This window comes from Coptis chinensis, chromosome 4, assembly GCF_015680905.1.
Source record: "Coptis chinensis isolate HL-2020 chromosome 4, ASM1568090v1, whole genome shotgun sequence".
In the NCBI taxonomy this organism is placed as follows: domain Eukaryota; kingdom Viridiplantae; phylum Streptophyta; class Magnoliopsida; order Ranunculales; family Ranunculaceae; genus Coptis; species Coptis chinensis.
In genome coordinates, this window is record NC_141459.1 from 508493 (window position 1) to 527527 (window position 19035).

Consider the following 19035-nt stretch of genomic DNA (forward strand, 5'->3'; position numbering starts at 1 on the left):
AACACACCCTACAGCCACTATTAAAGTATCAAAGCAAAGGGAATACACTGCTAAAGGCAAATATATTATCCCAACCACAAAAATGTCGTTCCAATGGGATGTTAAAAGGGTCTTAAATTTGGAAAGAGTAAAAAACCCAGCAAAAATTAAGACCTTTGCTAGTAGCTGTTATAATAAATTCGAGAGACGGATGATATAGTTTCTGCCGTCTGTTTGTTAAATTAAAAATTTCAAAAATAATAAACGAACGGCGGCAGAAACTATACAATCCGTATCATTTATCACTTCAAACATAGAGTTCAAAAAGATCAAATCTTTGATGGAGGGAGGCTCATTACTTTAACTAGTCCCCGTGTTCCTCGAGATCTCTTATTGAATTGCTCATTCAATGAGCATTCTCGATATAATGTTGTTATATTTTTAATTGAAAGAGGTTGATTATTCAATATTATTGAGATCTTCCAATTGAGAAGATCCGTCGACCAGGGAAAAACACTCTGATCTCCTATCAGAAAAATCCGATTTTTTTTATTTTGGGGAGCCAAATTTAACTGGGCAAGCTAAAAAAAAAAAATCCATTGGACTTGCTCTTAATCCTCTTATGCAACATTATTATATATATAGATATATATTCCAAAATTGTACACAGGAAAAAAAAAAAAAAATCAATAGAAAAAGGCCAAACAGAAGAATGAATGAGTCCACCATCATTCTCAGATCTTAATAAACCAAAAAAAAAAAAAAATCCCATCCCAAAACTCACCCATGAATAAATCATCATCATCCTCATCTTCATCATCATCAAGAAAGAGTCTTTACTCAGTTCTTCCACACAAGACACAAAACCTAAGAGAATTATACCTCATAGGCAAGAAACTAGGCCAGGGCCAATTTGGTATAACTTTTCTATGTAAAGAAAAATCTACAGGGATTGAATATGCTTGTAAATCAATCCCAAAGAGGAAACTACTATGTCCTGAGGACTATGAAGATGTTTGGAGAGAGATTCAATTAATGCATCATTTATCTGAACATCCAAATGTTGTTAGAATCAAAGGGGCTTATGAGGATTCTGTGTTTGTTCATTTAGTTATGGAACTTTGTGCTGGAGGAGAGCTTTTTGATAGGATTGTTCAAAAGGGGCATTATACTGAGAGGAAAGCTGCTAACTTGATTAAAACTATTGTTGGTGTTGTTGAAGGTTGTCATTCTCTTGGTGTTATGCATAGAGATCTTAAACCTGAGAATTTCTTGTTTTCTAGCTCTCATGAGGATGCTTCTTTGAAAGCTATCGATTTCGGGTTGTCTGTGTTTTATAAGCCAGGTCTGTTCTTGGGTATCTTTTATTGTTGGAGTTATAAAATGAATCAGATTAAATTGTAGTTTTAATGTGGTATATGAGGTAGAATATACAGGACACAAATCAATATGATACTAAGAGGGGAAAGCCTGTTGGTTAGTTTCAATGCCTCCAAAGACGAGTGTCGTCGGGAGGGGATTCTATTAATATTTTATCTAGAGTGTAGACTTGTAGGATAATGTGGTATATTGGAGGTTAATTTGGAAGAGATTGTATAGGACACAAATTAACGCTATGACAAGACGGGGAAGTCTGTTCATTGATCTCAATGTGCCCCAAAGACGATTATAGTTGCAAATAGGAAGTAGGGTTGGGGGATGGGTGTGTTTTTAGTACTTATAAGTAGCTTGCCACATATTCTAACTTGTAAGTGGTGAACCACTTTCTTTTTGTGTTTGTTTTTCAGCTACTCATAAGTACTAGATCCTTAGCTTGGTGGCTTGGTATATTTTGGTACTTGTAAGTGCCAAAAGTGTAAGTTGGAAAATCTGACTTACACAAACTTATAAATAGCAAGCACTTATAATTGGCAACCACTTATAAGATTAATAAACAAACAGGGCTACAACAATATACTTGAATCATAATTTTCTGATAGTTGTGGTGCTTATTGTGCTATGCTCAAAAGTTCCATATACACACAAGTGCTTGACAGGAAGCTCCTGAAGTGTCTACTTTGTCAATTTTGGCAAGACACTTTGTCTTTGGGCATGACTGAAGGACTTGTGTCAGATAAGCTATTCCATACAGTTGAGTATCAGTTCATCCAATTGGATAATAATCATAATACTACACATCCATCCGCATTGTTTTATTATTTTTAAGTTTTAATTATCCAATTGTAGTACAAAATCAAGATTGAATAACTAACTCTATTGGAAGTTTGAATACTACATAACACTACTACTTCTTTCTGGTCATGTTACCTGATACGAAATGGTATTATAAGAGCATTTCTGCGGCTGATTCGTTTCCATTTTCAGACGACGTATTTTCTGATGTGGTTGGAAGCCCATATTATGTTGCACCAGAAGTATTACGCAAGAGTTATGGTCCTGAAGTCGATGTTTGGAGTGCTGGAGTAATCTTATACATCTTATTAAGTGGTGTTCCACCTTTTTGGGCAGGTATCCAACTTTATTCATTATTTATTTCATGTGCAAAAACATTCAATTCAAGAGGTACCATTAATTTAACAACTTGTATTTACATTTCTTGTCATCTTTTCAGAAACTGAGCCTGGGATCTTCAGACAGATTTTACAAGGGAAATTAGATTTTGAATCTGAACCATGGCCTGTAATCTCTGAAAGTGCCAAAGATCTGATACGTAAAATGCTTGAAAGGAATCCAAAGAAGAGACTGACAGCTCATGAAGTTTTATGTGAGTTATTCTATTGTTATAAATAATGTACTAGAATTTTGTCAACATGACCAAGGCATATGATTCCTAAATCCACCAGGGGGGGGGGAGGGGATAATTTGCTAAAAGGTTGGGGATATATGATTTTCTAAATAGCTATGTGGCATTTCTTTTAGGTCACCCATGGATTGTCGATGACAAAATTACGCCAGATAAACCTCTTGATTCTGCAGTCTTATCTCGGCTGAAGAATTTCTCTGCAATGAACAAACTTAAAAAGATGGCTTTGCGAGTAAGTGGCCATAAACATCTTGGTAAAATCACTGTTGTTTATCTGATGACAATTGGGTACTCTTCGAAGAATCACCTTGGTAATCTGATTTATTACATTTTTTCAGGTTATAGCAGAAAGACTGTCAGAAGAAGAAATTGGTGGGTTGAAAGAGTTATTCAAAATGATTGACACAGACAATAGTGGAACAATAACCCTTGATGAACTGAAAGACGGGTTGAAGAGAGTGGGATCTGAACTCATGGATCCCGAGATCAAGGCCCTTATGGATGCAGTAAGTTATTTTTGAAAAGCCAGATCGTACAGTTATGGGTTTGATTGCTGTGGGTCGTAGTGTATTTGTTTTTTCTTTTGATAATGGTTGTTCGAAATGTTTATGTAATCATTTGCATTGGTTTCTGTAGATTTTCTTTTTAAACTTGATACTTCTGTATCTGTAATTGTTTCATAAATAGATGATGACCAAAATGCAAAACTTCCTTTTGGGGAAATTTGACAGGCTGATATTGACAACAGTGGAAGCTTAGACTATGGTGAATTTCTTGCTGCGACCGTGCACTTGAACAAGATGGACAGAGAGGAAAACTTAGTTTCAGCCTTTTCTTTTTTTGACAAAGATGGTAGTGGTTTCATTACCATTGATGAGCTTCAAGAAGCTTGCAGACAGTTTGGTCTTAGTGAAGTTCACCTGGATGAAATTGTCAAGGAAGTTGACCAAGACAATGTAAGTCTCACTCTTCTCTCTAAGCATATGTAGAAGGCTAATCTTTCAACTTAACTTATTAAAAGCGATGTTATACAGGATGGGCAGATAGATTATGGCGAGTTTGCTGCAATGATGAGAAAAGGCAATGGAGGAGGAGTTGGGAGGAGAACCATGAGAAACAACTTTAACTTGGATGATGTTCTTAAATCTTCAGATGCTTAATGTACTTAGTGCTGTTCAAATACATTAACTGATAGTCTTATATTGTATCATCAGTATTGTTCACCTTTCTTCTGACTGAAGAAAGAAACAAAGTAAGGGAAAGATCAAGAAACATTCTTTTTGTTATATTGGCTAACAAACCATTGTCTGAGCAATTATATCCAAGCAAAAAATATTCAGCATCTTCTTTTTCTGCCTTGGCATCTTCCATAATGTCACATTCTTCGTCCACATCCTCATCAGCACTAAAAACCATGTGGTCAATAGTCCAAGGAGGCTTAAGAGTATTTCCAATGCATCCCCTCATCAGCACTAAAACCATTTTCACCGCTTTGGTCAATAGTCCAAGGAGGCCTCTTATGGTAAAAACACACCAGATGGAAAACATCCCGTCCGAAATAAGAAAATTTCATCTTGAAATCAACTGGGGAAAAAAATAAGAAGAAAGGCTTTGACTTTCTATTCAGTCATTCTTTATGGACCTTGGAAAAAAAAAAGGATAGGATAAAATTCTACTGAAAACAATTAAGCAAGAAAGAATGAGAAGATAGAGTTTGGCTTGGCCTCTTTTCAGTAAAATGGCAACCTTTACTACAGTGAGCTTCTTTTCTACTCCAACAACAACAGCATCATTAACAAGCAATTTCAAGAACCAATCTTTTTTTGTTTCTAAAACTAACAAACCAACTTTCTTCAGCCCCATTTCACTCACTTGCTCTCCTTTATTACAAAAGTCTTCATATGTTTCCAAATTCTCTGAAACTGAAGCACTGCCTGTTATTGAATCCCAACCTGATTCTGAACTCACCCAAGTTGCTGAATTCACTGATGTTGAAACCCCAAAGCCTGAACAGATTTTTGCTGTTGTCATGGTGAGATTTTTTTACTTCTTCTTCTTGATATGTGCTGAAACGGTGCTGATGTTTTGTTTTGTTGATATTTTTAGATTGGTGGTCGGCAATATATTGTTTTTCCAGGACGTTTTCTCACTACACAGAGGCTCAAAGGTGCTAATGTTAACGATAAGGTGAGCACCAACTGAGTCCAATTGTGTGTTATTTGTAGGTGCATTTGAGTTTGGTCCTTTTTTTTTTTTTCCATAGGATTAGTGTATCTGTTTTTTGGAATCATTTGGTAGTTTGATGCATGAGAATAAATTAATACGCTTCTGCCTGTAAGCAAGTTTTGACACATTGTTGTGCCTATAAGGCTACAAGTTGGAGTGCAGGCAACGAATGTACGTACATTTATACATTGAGCGCACTCCACCTTGTGTGTGAAAATAAGATGAGTGCTCCTGTTTAGGTATGCTTTCTGTTGTACATGTAATCTGCGAATCAATTCAGAGAATCTTACAACCTCACTCTAATTCAGAGAGAACATTCATCATCGCGTGGAGGTACTTAACAGTGGAAAGCCTCAGCAAGTTCTCTTTACTACAAGAGTTTTATTAGGGAGCACTAATAAAAACTTATGGCATATTTGAACCTGGAATATAAATAAATAGTAGGGATAAACAATGGTGGAAAAAAAACATTTCTCTGTCTGCCTTAAATGCACATTTTTCTTTCCACTTTGTGTGTTTTATGTCTTTATTTAAGCTTATTTTTGGATTTCTACCTACTTTGTTAACTACTTACGTGGATGCTTCATAGAATTTTGATCTCTAGATGTGTTTCTTTCTAAAGTAACACAGACACACTAGTATTTTGATTTTTGTTTGTCTTCCTTTTCCAATGCTTTTACATTCTTGTGTGTGTGTGTATGTCTGTGACTATACCGACGTGCATGTATGTCTAATGATGTGCATTACTATGTGTTCATATCCAGTCAGTCAATTGTTTGAGAAAGTTCTAGGTCTGTAATTAGATTGATGCAGCAGATTGCACTTCCTAAAAACAAGTCTTGCTTTTATATTTTGAAAGAACATGGTGTCTTTTTCCTTCTCAATCTCTCTGTCTTTTTCTTTTTCCCCCTTCAATAAGTGAGAATGGATCAAAGGTGATAGCATTTTTAATAGGTCAGCAGAAGGATGTGTTGGGAGGAATAGCTAATTATTCATGCAACCTTGTCAAATATAATCACTTTAGTACGTTTAGGTTTCCAAATGACTGCTAGTTTATATTGTTAAGCTTTCATTAATGTCATTCGATTGTCGACAAGTCTTGGTTCCTTATTTTGATCAGTTAGTCTTCCTGAATGAGCAATGATATTTATTGATTATCTCTAAATTCTAGTTCAAGGACACCGATGCTTGGATTGCACTGGATTATTTGGTACTAAATATATAGTATATATCTAATGCAGATCATACTGAACAAGGTCTTACTGATAGGGACCAAAACAACTACCTACATTGGGCAACCAGTTGTTACCAACGCTGCTGTGCATGCAGTTGTTGAAGATCAGGTATGCCTTAGACACATGAATAATTGTCAAATCGTTGTGTTTACTATCTTACAACATCAAACACTCTTGTGGGATGCAGGGATTGAACCCCAAAGTGATTGTCTATAAATACAAGAAGAAGAAAAATTATCGGAGAAATATTGGTCACCGACAGGTATTGCAAACCTCTTTCTTGTTGTTGTTGCCGTTGTTAGTGTTGTTGTTGACACGAACAGGATGAGGTTAGGTCAACCCGTTTTAGATTTTATTGCAGCTGAAAAAGACAAGTTCTAGCAAGCTTGACGCAACTTTTGAGGATATTTTCCTCAAGATCTAGAAAGGCTTGAAAAATAAAAAAATATCATTACATATAGTACATTGGTTACAATGTGATTGAAATTGCTTAATGTCAAATCCTTCTAATTAGTTAGCCAGCTTCTTAATCCTCTCAGTTGGCATGTTGGAAGAGATCGACCATTTAAGATTCTTCTTGCCAGATTGGATTAGGTTTGCCCATGGCCCAAAACCTGCTAGCTCAAGCCCGTGTAATATAGTCTGAAATTCAATGTAGAGGATATATTGCTACAGAATCTGGCATCTCCATCTGAATTTTTTCTTGCCAGAGAAAGGGTCAGTTGCTCAAGGGAGTGAACGTGGTTCCCTCCCGCTAATCATTTGGCAAATCTGCTGGTCCTTTCTCTGTTCCTTGGAAGATCCACTGCTACAAAAGTAACTCACAGTTTGAGATTGTCCATGCGCGAGACTACATTTCAAACTTTTCCCAACTGCTTAAACACAATTTGTTGACAAGAGATTGCCAACTTTAGATTTTGTATTTGAGTTTTACAATCCCAATTCAATTAGAAAAGACCCTTCAAAGTGTGTGTTCTCCTTTTCCTCAACGAAACAGGAACACTGGCTTTTCATTTTCTCCATGAATGTGTGAGCATGCTTCCTAATAATTATGTAACTGTGAAGGGTAGTACATAATTGTGGAAGACTGATACTTTTAGCATGTACCAACATTCAATATTATCACTATATCTCAATAATGAGAAAAGCTTACAAACTATTTAACCATTTTTTGCAGCCAAACACACGAATACGGATCACTGGTATTACAGGCTATCAGGACTTTCCTGCTGTTACACTTGATTCCTTGAAACATGGTACATAACATGGTTGTTGCTGCCTACTGAACCTTCTGCAGACCCGGGAATCATTTTGTGTTCAATGTTAATGTAGTACCTTCTGTAATTGTAGCTCCGTGTAGTTCACAAGAGTATTGTTTCTTTTCTTTCGAAATGCCTGTTGATCTTGTTTAGTTTGTTAATTCTGATCTTGTTTAGTTTGTTAATTCGTTCCTAGTTCTCAGAAATGCAGAAGAGTGAGAAGAAACAAGGGAATAAGAATATGTATATGGAAAATTGGAATTTTTGGCAAAAGTTGGGAATTCATAACGCTGATGAAAATTTGGAAATTTTAACATTCAAGCCCATATTTTTTATGACTTGTACACTGTACACCAAGACGTAATAAAAATTTGTACAGAAAACGCAATATGATCAAAATTACTAGCTTCTTAATCCTTTCAGTAAGCTAGTATAGATGTGTTGGAAGTGATCGACCAAATAAGATTCTTGTTGCCAGAGTGGAATAAGTTTGAATTTGATTGTAGTGATGCCAAGGCTTGCTAGCTGAGGACCTTGAGCAACAGTCTGAACTCTGGAGTTCAATGTGGAGAATAGCCAAATAGGTCGCCACAGGCCTCTCCATCCGAGTTGGATAGGGCTGAGTTGCTACAGATATACTATCGTCCAAGCATTGTCTGTGAATTCTTTCTGTAATGACACAAGGAAGCGAACATAGTCCCCTCCTAACAATCTGGTGCTTTCTTTCTTTTCCTAGCTTGGAAGATCCTACTGCAGTACTGCTGCAAAACTAAGGTATATGATTGGTACAGGTATCTTGAATGTTTAAACCTCTCTTCAACCACTATAAGATCCTTTAAGGGTCTTTAAAGGATCTCTTCTCCATTCCCAGTTTCTACTGAATAGACTTCATCCCCTTCTATCACAGGAAGAGTGAGCTTTTAGCTTCTCTCATGGAAGTGGGAGCTTCTCCTAATAATTACGTAACTCATGGTTATGAAATCCATCTTGTTCAAGTCCACAGTGGCAGCAAGAAATCCACCATAGTCTAAGCTTACACGGCTGTCAATATCAGCCTGCCAAATTTCTCCAATGGGAGTTTTGCATATTGGAAGCAGTGAAAGAAACAGAAGTATGCATTATAAACATAGATTTTACGTACACACTCGACCACTACAAGTAGAAGTTTTAAATCCTAATTGTCATCTAGGGAGAATTCGAGCATCATCAGGACTCATCATGCTACAGGTCCGAAATAGAGCTGCAACAACGAATTTTAATGAATGTATAATCCTGTTAAAACTAGGACACCCATTATGTCTATATATATAAATACAAGCTTCACACTCTACTGTACCAATGTTAAATCTTAGTTCAATTATGGCAAAGACAAGTTTTGTTTTCTTTTTGGTTCTGTCAAGTTTTTTTATTGCCCTTCTTCAATGTGTTGCCGAAGACCAGATAGATTTAGCTAGATATCCACGTACCCACAGATCAAGAACACATGCACATAGGCCACACCCACGCCCCCTTAGACCACACCCACAACCACAAGAGATGCAAGTATGATGGGATTTTTCAGTTTGGCGACTCAATTTCAGATACTGGAAATCAGATCCGTGAGCCTGCTGGTCCACTCTCTCCTTGCGCTCACAAACCTTATGGTCAGAATCTTAATGGTGAAGTCACTGGTCGATGCTCCAATGGTCTTCTCATGATTGATTTTCTTGGTAAGTGTATATTTTATATATTTAAAATTTCCTTTTTAACATGTTGCATGCATGTATACTCTTGGGTTTGTGAACTGCCATGCGTGGTGAATATGTTGACTGTTGTCGTCCAAAACGCACAAAGAAAAGATAATATGGCGTTGTGTTGTTAATAATTATTATGGAAGAAAACATAAGACTGGTGCTATAGAGTATTGACCGGCGCCCAAGGGCACAGTATACTTTTGTCATAATATAGGTAACGTAACCTTTTCATAATCATAAGAGAGTGGGTCTGTTTTTTAATTACGAAAGAATTAGGACAAAAGGACAAAAACGATATCCAGATTGAGGGGAGTCATAAGATAAATAACATAAGATCGTTAAAGGAGTTTCTATATATTAATTTGATGATTTTGCAGCCCAAGTACTTGGCTTACCTACGCCGAATCCGTACCTGGAACCTGGTGTTTCATTCAATCATGGAGTGAATTTTGCGGTAGCAGGATCAACAACACTTAACACTTCAGTCTTGCTTCAAAACAGAATTCTTTCACCGGTCACCAACAGCTCTCTTCTTGTTCAACTGGATTGGTTCTTGGCTCATTACCAGAACCTCTGTGAGACTGATAAAAGTAATGAGATTTATCAGACTATTGAATTTTATATGAACTTTGAATACTTGTACAGTCTCATAACTAATTTATTTCTTTTATTGGTTATTTGTAGATTGCAATGACATACTCAAAAGGTCTCTCTTCATGGTGGGCGAAACAGGAGGTAATGATTACAACTATGCCTTTTTACAAGGTAAAAGCATCGAGGATGCCACTGCTTTAGTGCCTCTTGTGGTTAACAACATCATAGACGTTGCCAAGGTAAGATTTAGTTATATATATCAATAATATTGTTTGGAGATATCTGTCATTATGTCTGAAATTGCTTTGATATTGGGTGTTGGATGCAGAAACTGATTGACCTTGGAGCTACTCGATTAGTTGTTCCTGGGAATTTTCCAATTGGATGCTCACCTATGTACCTTACGCTCTTTAAAAACAACGATTCAACTTCTTATGATGACAAAGGTTGTTTGAAGGGTCTTAACACTTTTGCCATGTATCACAATCAATATCTACAAAATGCTTTGCAACAGTTAAGGTTAGAGTACCCTAATGTGGCAATATTGTATGCTGATTATTATCAAGCTTCTGAATGGGTTCTTACCAATGCCCCACAACTTGGTAAGTTTATACACTTAATATTTTCTTAAGCAATGTCAAGTACTAATGAATTAATTCTAATATTAACTTCATTTCTTTTTCTGAATTTTAGGATTTGAAACAAAGTCTATTCTAAAAGTATGTTGCGGAACTGGAGGTGACTACAACTTTAGTTTGATGAGTACGTGCGGGATGGAAGGAGTTTCTGCATGTTCTGATCCAGATCAATATATAAATTGGGATGGAGTTCACTTGACAGAAAAAGCATATCAGAGTATGGCTGATTGGCTTATTAAAAGTCAAGTATTCAAGTGCATTGTTTAGGACTTCAAGTTACAAAGATTTAGTCCTTTGTTTATGGTTTTAGACAATATTTAATTTACTGTCGTGTTAGGTTTTAAGTAGGAGCTCATAGTAGTTTGCTTCTGATTTAGGCAATGATGTTTCAACTCCTGTCTACTGATTTGTTAAGCATATTTAAGACCTTCAAATTGTTTGATCTATTTTAAGAACGTATGGTTTTACATTATTAGTGATTTATATGATTTACATGGATGCATTAGTAACTCTTTATGATCTTAGAGGGGTACGTCAATTGAATTAAGGAAATGAACTTTATGTTCGCAAGTTTTCACAGTTCAGTAACACATTTCTTGACCATTCTACACAAAGACGTACTGCGGTACTGGTATGAAGCTGCCAAAAGAGGTTCTTGGGTCCAAGTAGATATAATTAAGGTTGTGAAGTCGTCATGCAAGGAGCCAAACTAGTTGGCAATTGATATTAGTAGTACTTTTGTCCATTCAAAACAAATTTTCAACAATAAAGACTACATAGCAAAATGAAATTTGTACTAGTATGTTGTTCACTAGGCTTTCTTTCAGTCATTAGTATAAGGTGGAAGAAAGTGGCGTTCTTCTTTGCATTACCTAATTTGAGTGAAGTACGTAACTTTTAGCAATCTAACTCTCTATTGTAGAACTTGATCATAAAGTCAAATTTAAAGTAACCAACATGATTTACAAGACTGGTGTCCTGGGAAATATTTGGATATTTCGAACTGCTAGTGAACTTACAAGTTACAACTGGACAAACTAAAGCAAATAAGTAACAACATCTCCCATGGAATAACCTACACATCATACTGTTCACTTTAAAGAGTCGCCCTTGCCTGGGCTATAGAATAGTGTACCTTGTCCACTCCTGTACTGCACTTCCTTGTGAAGACTGAAGACTAAGCTGAAATTAGTTAAACGCATTCTTAGTATGAACCATTACTGTATTTCACTCATAGCATGTTAACTTCTCAAAGGAATCATAGCAATTAGATATGAGCTCTTATATGGACAGCTGCAGGATTTGACCCAAGTACCCAAACCATTTCATGATTTAAAAATCGTCAATAAGTTTCACCTTGGTATATTCACAACTCAACAACTTGTTGAACCAGAGAGGAACTGCTACAAAAGAACCTTAGTCTCCAATTACCATCGAATCAAAATGACCAACAAACCGTATGGCATTCACACTGATTGAAACATAAAATAAAACCTAACACCCAACAACATCCTGAAACTGGGAGAAGCTGAAAAAATAAGTTAATATAGCTAGAATAAATAATGAATGCATGAAGTACCCTGCTACTTGTCCTCCCAAGCTTACTTCCGAACCACATTGATTAATGACATGCAAGTATGCAACACATTCCGCAGTAGATAGCCCTTTGACTCAAACAATGAAACCGAAAAATGAACATACCTTATATATTTGATATTATGTTGAGGTATGATCCAGTGATTTGATTGTTCATAGCTCATGTTGAAGTATGAATGTTTATAAATAGCTCTCAAATAGGTATGAACAATGATTGTTAGATATTTACCCAAGAAATCTAGTGAAAAATGAAACTCCTTCAATTTGTTGAACAAAATTCATATAACTCAGGAAGTATATATTTATTTTTTTTTGGTAACTAAGTATATCTTTTCTTGAACAAGTCTAAATAACAAGATAATCCTAATTTGCTTCCTTTCCACAAACATATCTGTACAAATTCCCTCCTGCTCCTAGACAAATACTTTACAGATGCGCAGCTTTACTATTTTGCAAAGCTAGCTGTTGAGCGTTGGCACCATCAGTGATAAACAATCTACACAGAATTTCATGTATCCTTCTTGTCTTTTTTCTGCGCTGGAGGTGTCTCCATGAAGATCGATAAGACCCGCATCCTATGGGATTAAAACAAGATGCAGTCTGAGATACAGTTCAAACAGGTATAGATATCATTGCTTATCCGTGAGAGAGTTCAAATATGTTTAGATTTCATTGCTTATCCAGGTTCGAAGGAGAAAGGTATGCTGATGAAAAACATAGTTCACAATCAATTACAAAGCAAATACTGACATGGTCTTGCTATAACTCTACGCTTGCTAGTGGCACCAATGCAATCTGGCAGTGTTGAGATTTAGCAGTCAGCTCAGGTTTAGGTTGCCATTCCAAAAGCATAATCTAAGAAGTGCCAGATAATTTTTCCTATTCTGAATGGCAACCACGTTTAGGAAGTGAGAGCAGAAAGTGACCCCCTAACAGTTCATGTTTCCCGACAAAAATAGGTTGGACAATTTTTTTGAAGATGCAGATTGTACGGTATTCTCTTATTAGTGAAAACAATTAAAAATTAAAATTATTATGCCTATAGGTTGGTTTGATAAGAAGCACAAATAAATAAAAGTAGACTGAACAAATGGTATGTTAAATATTCATAAGGTGGTCATGCAATTGAACAACTTACGATAAAGTATCAGCTATGTAAAATATTGGAAGCCTTCCAAGTCTTTCACCTCTCCTTTGAGAATCTAAAATTTGCTCGGCTTTGGACCCCGTCGCTGTCAAAACAAACTGGAAGACCCAATTGGTTAAAAATCATCCACTATAACAAGTAATGAAAACACCAGCAGAAGATACCCAACTTCTCTTTAACAAGTAATGATTAAGCTGTACAAATAAACTTCTGAAGACACTGCACATATTATACAGAAGTAATGGGTTATATACGCACAGGGTTAATTTAGTGACCTGATCAGAAATGAGTCAAGAACTTCAGGGACGGACCACAGTAATGGACTGATAACATTAGATCTAGATGAAGAAGAATCACATCACTGATAAAGAGTGGGATCAGTCTATAATTGAAGAGAAAGAGAGATTAATTGAAACGAGAAAAAACATATACATACATTTGATACGTTAATGGGTGACACTGCTGGGGGTTCCTAACCCTGATCATTTGCATTTCCCACGTTACAAATGCACATAGCTTTTTCTCTAATATGTTACGTGTTCGGATGGATGCTTTCTTGATCACAAGGATGGATTCCATATGGTGCAAATTTTTATAGGTTGCAATAATTATGGTGCCAGTGGGCGCTGTGTTTTGAACCAGGTATGTGGTAACGTCAGGAAACAGCTCGCACAAACTTTACCAACTAAGAAAGCTAGACCCCATAAAGTATCCTTTTGCCAAATATATCCAAAATATGATTGGAAGTGCTCTATTTTATAGTCATAACAAAGCTCAAGTTTTTCATTGGAAAATAATTGACTAAATCTTCAATGTATAGTCAAAATCATAGATTACATGTTTAATATGTGGATTTAGAGATAGACAGCATATAAAAATCCTTCTGACTCTGGTGTGACAATACAAAGAGATTGGAGACATACCAACGGAAAAAGTACAGCCATAACTCCATAACTCACAAGAGGAGAGAAAAAGAAAATTGCCAGAACACATGGGCTCCCTGAAACAATCAACAAATACATGAACAGTAACCAACTGAAATACCGAAAGGGAACAAAAAAGGAAAGATACAGGATCATATAAGATAGTAGGGGACTGATTAAGGAAATCCATAGCACAAGTCTATAGCAACAAATATAAGTGATCTTCAAAAAATTCTGGAATATTGGAGCTTTGCAGCAGTAGAAGCAATTCCTAAGCTGTGGACATGGACATGCTTTGCAACTTACAGAAAAAAATTATCTACTCAAGGAAATTTAAACTGACACTGTTACTTCCCAATAGAGCCCTAATGACTTTCTTCATAACATCGAGAACTTATATAGTAGAATGCAAGGCTCTAAATATCCGATGTGGGAGGATATATCTCAACACTGCCTCTCACATGTGTCTAACTTGAGCCAAGACACGTGGATTTACTCAATCGGGTGGCAAGAAGTAACTGGGCTATTGGGCCATAAATAGCCTGCTCTTATACCATCTTAAGTTTGGAGCATCGAACACAAAACCAATGGGCAATGAGTAGAGTGGTTCCAGCTTAAAAATTATGATCCAATGCTCTAAATCCCCGATATGGTTCTATATATCTCAACATATAATATCTCATAAGGAGGCAGTGGCCCCAAATCTCTGTTGAGACTCCTTTCGTAGTTACTAGTTGCAACCAACCATCACTGTTAATTGTCACGAAAAGGTGAATTCTCCTCTGGAATATGTCTTAAAAATGAACATAACTGTTATAATCTCATCTCTTTGCGGTCAATTTTTCCATAAGGCTTGTGTACCCTAACAAAGATAACAAAGCAAGTGTATGGATACGAAATAGCAAAATGATAATGAGAAGAACTAGACTACTTCATTTATGTTTTATCGAAACTACTTCATTAGGGTGCAGCCAAATCTCTTTGTGAAATCAATACCAAACCCTGCGAAGAATGCCCAATTTGATTCAAAGAAATCAAGCCGCTTGTCTATGCCCAGTTCATCGAGATTCCATTTGTACCTTAGGAGTAGACATCAGTAATGAGCTTGTATCCAGAAGACATATTGTTCCCATATTAAAATGAAAATATACAAACTAGGCAACTAGCACATACTCGAAAGAGTAATAGGCATACAACCACGAAAGAAATAAGAAATTGAGCGCCTTTCCAATGCAAGGTATATAACCTGCAGTAGAAATCTGCATAGTAATCCCAATATCAGCTCTTTTTATTCACAAAAGTCAACATAATAGCTGAAGTGTTCAATGGTCTTGTAACAAAACAATTATAAGGAAAACAGGAAGAATGTAGATCAGAACAAACTAATAGATAGACTTAGGAAGAGAAGAATAGCACCTGCACGAAAAAGAAGGTCAACAAAAGGATTGAATAGACCAGCTCGCCAATTCCAATCATTATTCTACAGAAGCACAGCAAATTAAAGATAAAATAAAGAAGTAGATCTCTTGGGAATATTTATCGGTAGTACAATAACTGAGTTTGTTGGATACACTTCCGATTAGTGCAGCAGGTATTTAAAAAAGAAATTTCAAGCACCATTTAGTTTATAAAATTACCCCCCAAGGCCGGCAGGCTTATCCACATGAGCTGAATTTTGGGACTTTGATAAGTCCTTTTGGTTGTGTGCATCTGCTACAGGTCCGTCTCTCCCCATGGCAACATAAGCATACTTTGCAATGTCATTATACCTACATATGAACAATTGTCAGTGCTGCAACTTTTACAAATCAGTGCAAGAATTGCATTGAAACTTCATCTTTTCTTTTTTATTTTGAAAAAAAAAATCCGCTAATTCCGTGCTGTCCTCTCTATGGTATCCTTTTAAGGGGAAAAAAAAGGGTTTTGACAAACTCATTTGGATATTCTTGGCATATCCTCAAGTTTTCCAACCATATTAGCATTTCTGTTGAGAATCTGTGTGAATTTCATCCCTGTACCATTGCCTACTAGAAATTTTTCCATAAGTATTGTTTCTTCACTCTGATTCGAGAAAATTTATGATCAAGTTAATGGGGAAAAAATGATAAAGTCATTAAATAATCTTACTGCACCATTTTGCATCAAATCGAACATTGAAATTCATTTATTTCATTTTAAGATGTGCCGCTCAACAATATAAAAAAAAAAAAAAAAAAAAATGAAGCAAACAACTAGCGATGGTATGCTATCTTGGTTAGTCGAAAGAACAGGGTCACTGGACCACAGATGGCATTGAAAAAGGACGGTATATCAGGTTGCTCAGTACTACAATATATAATGATAAGTAAGGATAGGAACACAACTACACAAGAAGACAAATTGCTTGCACAGAAAAATACCGTCATGGCAAATACAGATCTATTTCAGCTACAAAGTTGAAAAGAGTTTCCACCACAAAATTTGCAGGTCAGCATTCAGCTGTGATGGTTTTAACTTTCAACTTTTAGCCATACATTTTTTAAATAACTATTAACAAATGAACCAGATAATTAAAAGAATAGATATATAAATACATTATTGTAAATCATTGAACATGAATAGAGTGAAGAAAAAGATCGATACCACATGCTGCTGAGTACGAGGCTCAGGACATACAGCGGATAGAACCAAAATATCTGTTACATTATACAAATAAAGTATTTAGAGAGAAAATAAGATAAACATAATATTATATACAAATATTACAAGATCAACAAACAGTGACACAAACGAATACACACACACACAAAAAAGGAAAAAAGAAAAGAAAAGAAGAGGAAGATGGGAGCATCGTTTTAGAATCTGGCTTTACAAGTTGTCTAAAAATTGTAAGGCACCTACTAAGTGTATGAGAATCAACAGTTTCCGACTTATCTTTTTTTGTTTTTCTGTGAAGTACTTCAAGCATGGACCTGTTTCCCCTACTTTACAAAACATATATTTTGGTCTACATCCCCATATTCCTTGGTCACCTGACAAACTCATAACATACAGACATGCAGTGTTCTGTTCAGCCTTCTGTTTGGCAATTGTGCAATTACGTGAATTAGGAATCAAAATTCTTGACCATGGCCAGTTGTAGTTAGTATGAAAGAAGTGTTAGTGAGTATACCAAGAAACTTAACAGAATGCAAGAATGGTATATGCCAAGAACACGACGTGTCCTAATTAGATGGAGGGGTTGCCTCATAATCTGTTAATTAAATGGGCAGCAACTTTGCTCATTTTATTTGATATCAACCATGGTAGAAAACAAATACACATCCACGACACGCCAAACACTTTATGTCCGATAAAACCATTTAAACTCAACAGATGACTCTAGTGCTGGAGGAGAGTAGTCCATTGTACAATTATTGGAGCACTGCCTAGCTTTATTGTCAACCTTGCCAAAAGCAAGTTTTACACTGTAGGGGAGGTTGTGGATTTTAAGTTTCCATGTCTCAGTAGACAGGTTGCTTGTCAAGATCCCTCCCAAAGTCTTATTCTTACATCAGGAACTCCCCGTGAGACTACAATAAGTGATGTATAGGCACACTAATCCTTGAACCAAAATAAACATAATTCACAAAAAAAATGAGGAAAAGGTTTAAGAAGTACACGGGAAAAAAGAATGTATACGTACATAAAAAAGTTGAATAAGCCCGTGATGTAAAAAGGAATACAATTTCTCCACCCTTCCAATAGAACATGGATCCTGTGACCCAAATTGTTGGCACTGATAAGGCAATATCCATTCTAGTGTTGGAATAACAACCGAATTAAACACGAAGATACTACAAAATGGAAAATAAGATAAATTAGCAAGACTTTATATTGACCTTGTATAATTTGCAAGGTTAATAACAAGAACTAAAGTTTCGTTCTTTTCGGTCACAATCACAATCCAAAAGTGATATTTGACGCAATGCAATGCAATCCTATATCTATGCATGACGGGGACAAAAAAAAATCTGTTTGCAATGGTTGATAACAAAGTTAACTGTAGCTAAGTAGTGATGTGACTTTATATTGACCTTGTATAATTTGCAAGGTTAATAACAATAACTAAAGTTTCGTTCTTTTCAATCACAATCCAAAAGTGATATATGACGCAATGCAATGCAATCCTATATCTATGCATTACAGGGAAAAAAAATCTGTTTGCAATGGTTGAGTTGAGTTACCTTCCTAAGAAAATAAAGCCATTGAAGAGAAAAGATTGGCCAGTTCGTTTAGAAAGTTGCTTCGATCTGCCACAAAACAAAAAACACCACCACATGAGTAGTTTTGAGTTAAAAGAAAAGAAAAAAGAACAAGTAATAATAGAGAAAGAAGAGGAAACCTTAAACAGAATAAGACAACTCTGTGAAGACAACAAGCTTCTCTGAAACCCAGAAACCACAGTGCAATTGCTTGCTTAGCTTTCGTTCTCAAAGTATCCATTGATTTTATCAGACAGAGACAGAGAGAGAAACAGAAAAAGAGACTTGAACAAAAAACCAAAAAAAGTGGAAAGACTTAATCTTTACGCTTTGGAATCGGATACTATTTTATAAATTTAATTTACAAAATAAATTTAAAAACATTAGTTAAAAATGATAAAATCTAATATCACTTTTACAATTAAATTTTCAAACTATTAAAAAATGGCTAAATCTACCGTGCGCGAGATGTATGGTGCGCCATTACATCTCGGCCACTCATCAAAATGTATGCGTGTGTATTTTTGATGTTCTCCAAGTATAGAATCCAAAAATCAATTCATTTGAAGATGTCTGACGACCTGCGTTTATAATGTTACCTTATCCAACTACGACCTATTTTAATTTTGACTGAAGAAGTGCTCTTAAAAATACTAAAAATACTATCCTCCAAAAAATT

General features: G+C 35.8%; 4 protein-coding genes across 6 annotated transcripts; 3 read left to right on the top strand and 1 right to left on the bottom strand.

Annotated features, from left to right (window-relative positions):
- Window positions 1–455: 455 nt before the first annotated feature.
- On the top strand, window positions 456–4082 carry LOC147500950 (calcium-dependent protein kinase 24-like). Its single transcript, XM_086605961.1, has 7 exons — window positions 456–1324; window positions 2344–2487; window positions 2591–2743; window positions 2899–3014; window positions 3121–3288; window positions 3514–3738; window positions 3817–4082. Exons 1-7 carry the CDS (start codon window positions 766–768, stop codon window positions 3940–3942), a joined length of 1491 nt encoding a protein of 496 aa, XP_086462087.1. The 5' UTR covers window positions 456–765; the 3' UTR covers window positions 3943–4082.
- Window positions 4083–4371: 289 nt separating this feature from the next.
- RPL21C (Ribosomal protein L21) lies at window positions 4372–7775 on the top strand. The gene is made up of 5 exons (XM_086605969.1): window positions 4372–4814; window positions 4889–4969; window positions 6250–6351; window positions 6431–6505; window positions 7421–7775. Exons 1-5 carry the CDS (start codon window positions 4521–4523, stop codon window positions 7505–7507), a joined length of 639 nt encoding a protein of 212 aa, XP_086462095.1. The 5' UTR covers window positions 4372–4520; the 3' UTR covers window positions 7508–7775.
- A 1070-nt stretch (window positions 7776–8845) lies between these two features.
- On the top strand, window positions 8846–10939 carry LOC147500952 (acetylajmalan esterase 1-like). The gene is made up of 5 exons (XM_086605962.1): window positions 8846–9211; window positions 9613–9825; window positions 9920–10068; window positions 10158–10431; window positions 10523–10939. Exons 1-5 carry the CDS (start codon window positions 8986–8988, stop codon window positions 10732–10734), a joined length of 1074 nt encoding a protein of 357 aa, XP_086462088.1. The 5' UTR covers window positions 8846–8985; the 3' UTR covers window positions 10735–10939.
- Window positions 10940–12364: 1425 nt separating this feature from the next.
- On the bottom strand, window positions 12365–18691 carry LOC147500953 (etoposide-induced protein). Of its 3 annotated transcripts, none has more exons than XM_086605967.1 (11): window positions 18497–18691; window positions 18339–18404; window positions 17798–17948; window positions 16756–16808; window positions 15771–15902; window positions 15550–15613; window positions 15307–15392; window positions 15090–15212; window positions 14134–14210; window positions 13202–13308; window positions 12365–12638 (listed from the first exon to the last, which is right to left on the bottom strand). In XM_086605967.1, the coding sequence occupies exons 1-10, from the start codon at window positions 18595–18597 to the stop codon at window positions 13247–13249; spliced, it is 915 nt and encodes a 304-aa protein (XP_086462093.1). In that variant the 5' UTR covers window positions 18598–18691; the 3' UTR covers window positions 12365–12638; window positions 13202–13246. The 3 variants fall into 3 exon arrangements, with proteins under 3 accessions (XP_086462093.1, XP_086462091.1, XP_086462092.1); XM_086605965.1 differs by having other exon boundaries at window positions 15130–15212; window positions 18497–18688; XM_086605966.1 differs by lacking the exon at window positions 12365–12638 and having other exon boundaries at window positions 13198–13308; window positions 15130–15212.
- Between the last annotated feature and the right edge of the window lie 344 nt (window positions 18692–19035).

Bases quoted from the DNA above. Each gene is read 5' to 3' on its own strand.
- LOC147500950 (XM_086605961.1), top strand. From the start codon at position 766: ATGAATAAATCATCATCATCCTCATCTTCATCATCATCAAGAAAGAGT. The intron at 1,325-2,343 runs GTCTGTTCTTGG...TTCCATTTTCAG, and splicing joins GTCTGTGTTTTATAAGCCAG to ACGACGTATTTTCTGATGTG. The intron at 3,015-3,120 runs GTAAGTGGCCAT...ACATTTTTTCAG, and splicing joins TTAAAAAGATGGCTTTGCGA to GTTATAGCAGAAAGACTGTC.
- RPL21C (XM_086605969.1), top strand. From the start codon at position 4,521: ATGGCAACCTTTACTACAGTGAGCTTCTTTTCTACTCCAACAACAACA. The intron at 4,815-4,888 runs GTGAGATTTTTT...TGATATTTTTAG, and splicing joins AGATTTTTGCTGTTGTCATG to ATTGGTGGTCGGCAATATAT. The intron at 6,352-6,430 runs GTATGCCTTAGA...TGTGGGATGCAG, and splicing joins ATGCAGTTGTTGAAGATCAG to GGATTGAACCCCAAAGTGAT.
- LOC147500952 (XM_086605962.1), top strand. From the start codon at position 8,986: ATGCACATAGGCCACACCCACGCCCCCTTAGACCACACCCACAACCAC. The intron at 9,826-9,919 runs GTAATGAGATTT...GGTTATTTGTAG, and splicing joins CCTCTGTGAGACTGATAAAA to ATTGCAATGACATACTCAAA. The intron at 10,432-10,522 runs GTAAGTTTATAC...TCTGAATTTTAG, and splicing joins TACCAATGCCCCACAACTTG to GATTTGAAACAAAGTCTATT.
- LOC147500953 (XM_086605965.1), bottom strand. From the start codon at position 18,597: ATGGATACTTTGAGAACGAAAGCTAAGCAAGCAATTGCACTGTGGTTT. The intron at 16,809-17,797 runs GTACGTATACAT...ATAATGTAACAG, and splicing joins GGCTTATTCAACTTTTTTAT to ATATTTTGGTTCTATCCGCT. The intron at 12,639-13,201 runs GTAAGTTGTTCA...TTAATCCCATAG, and splicing joins TACATAGCTGATACTTTATC to GATGCGGGTCTTATCGATCT.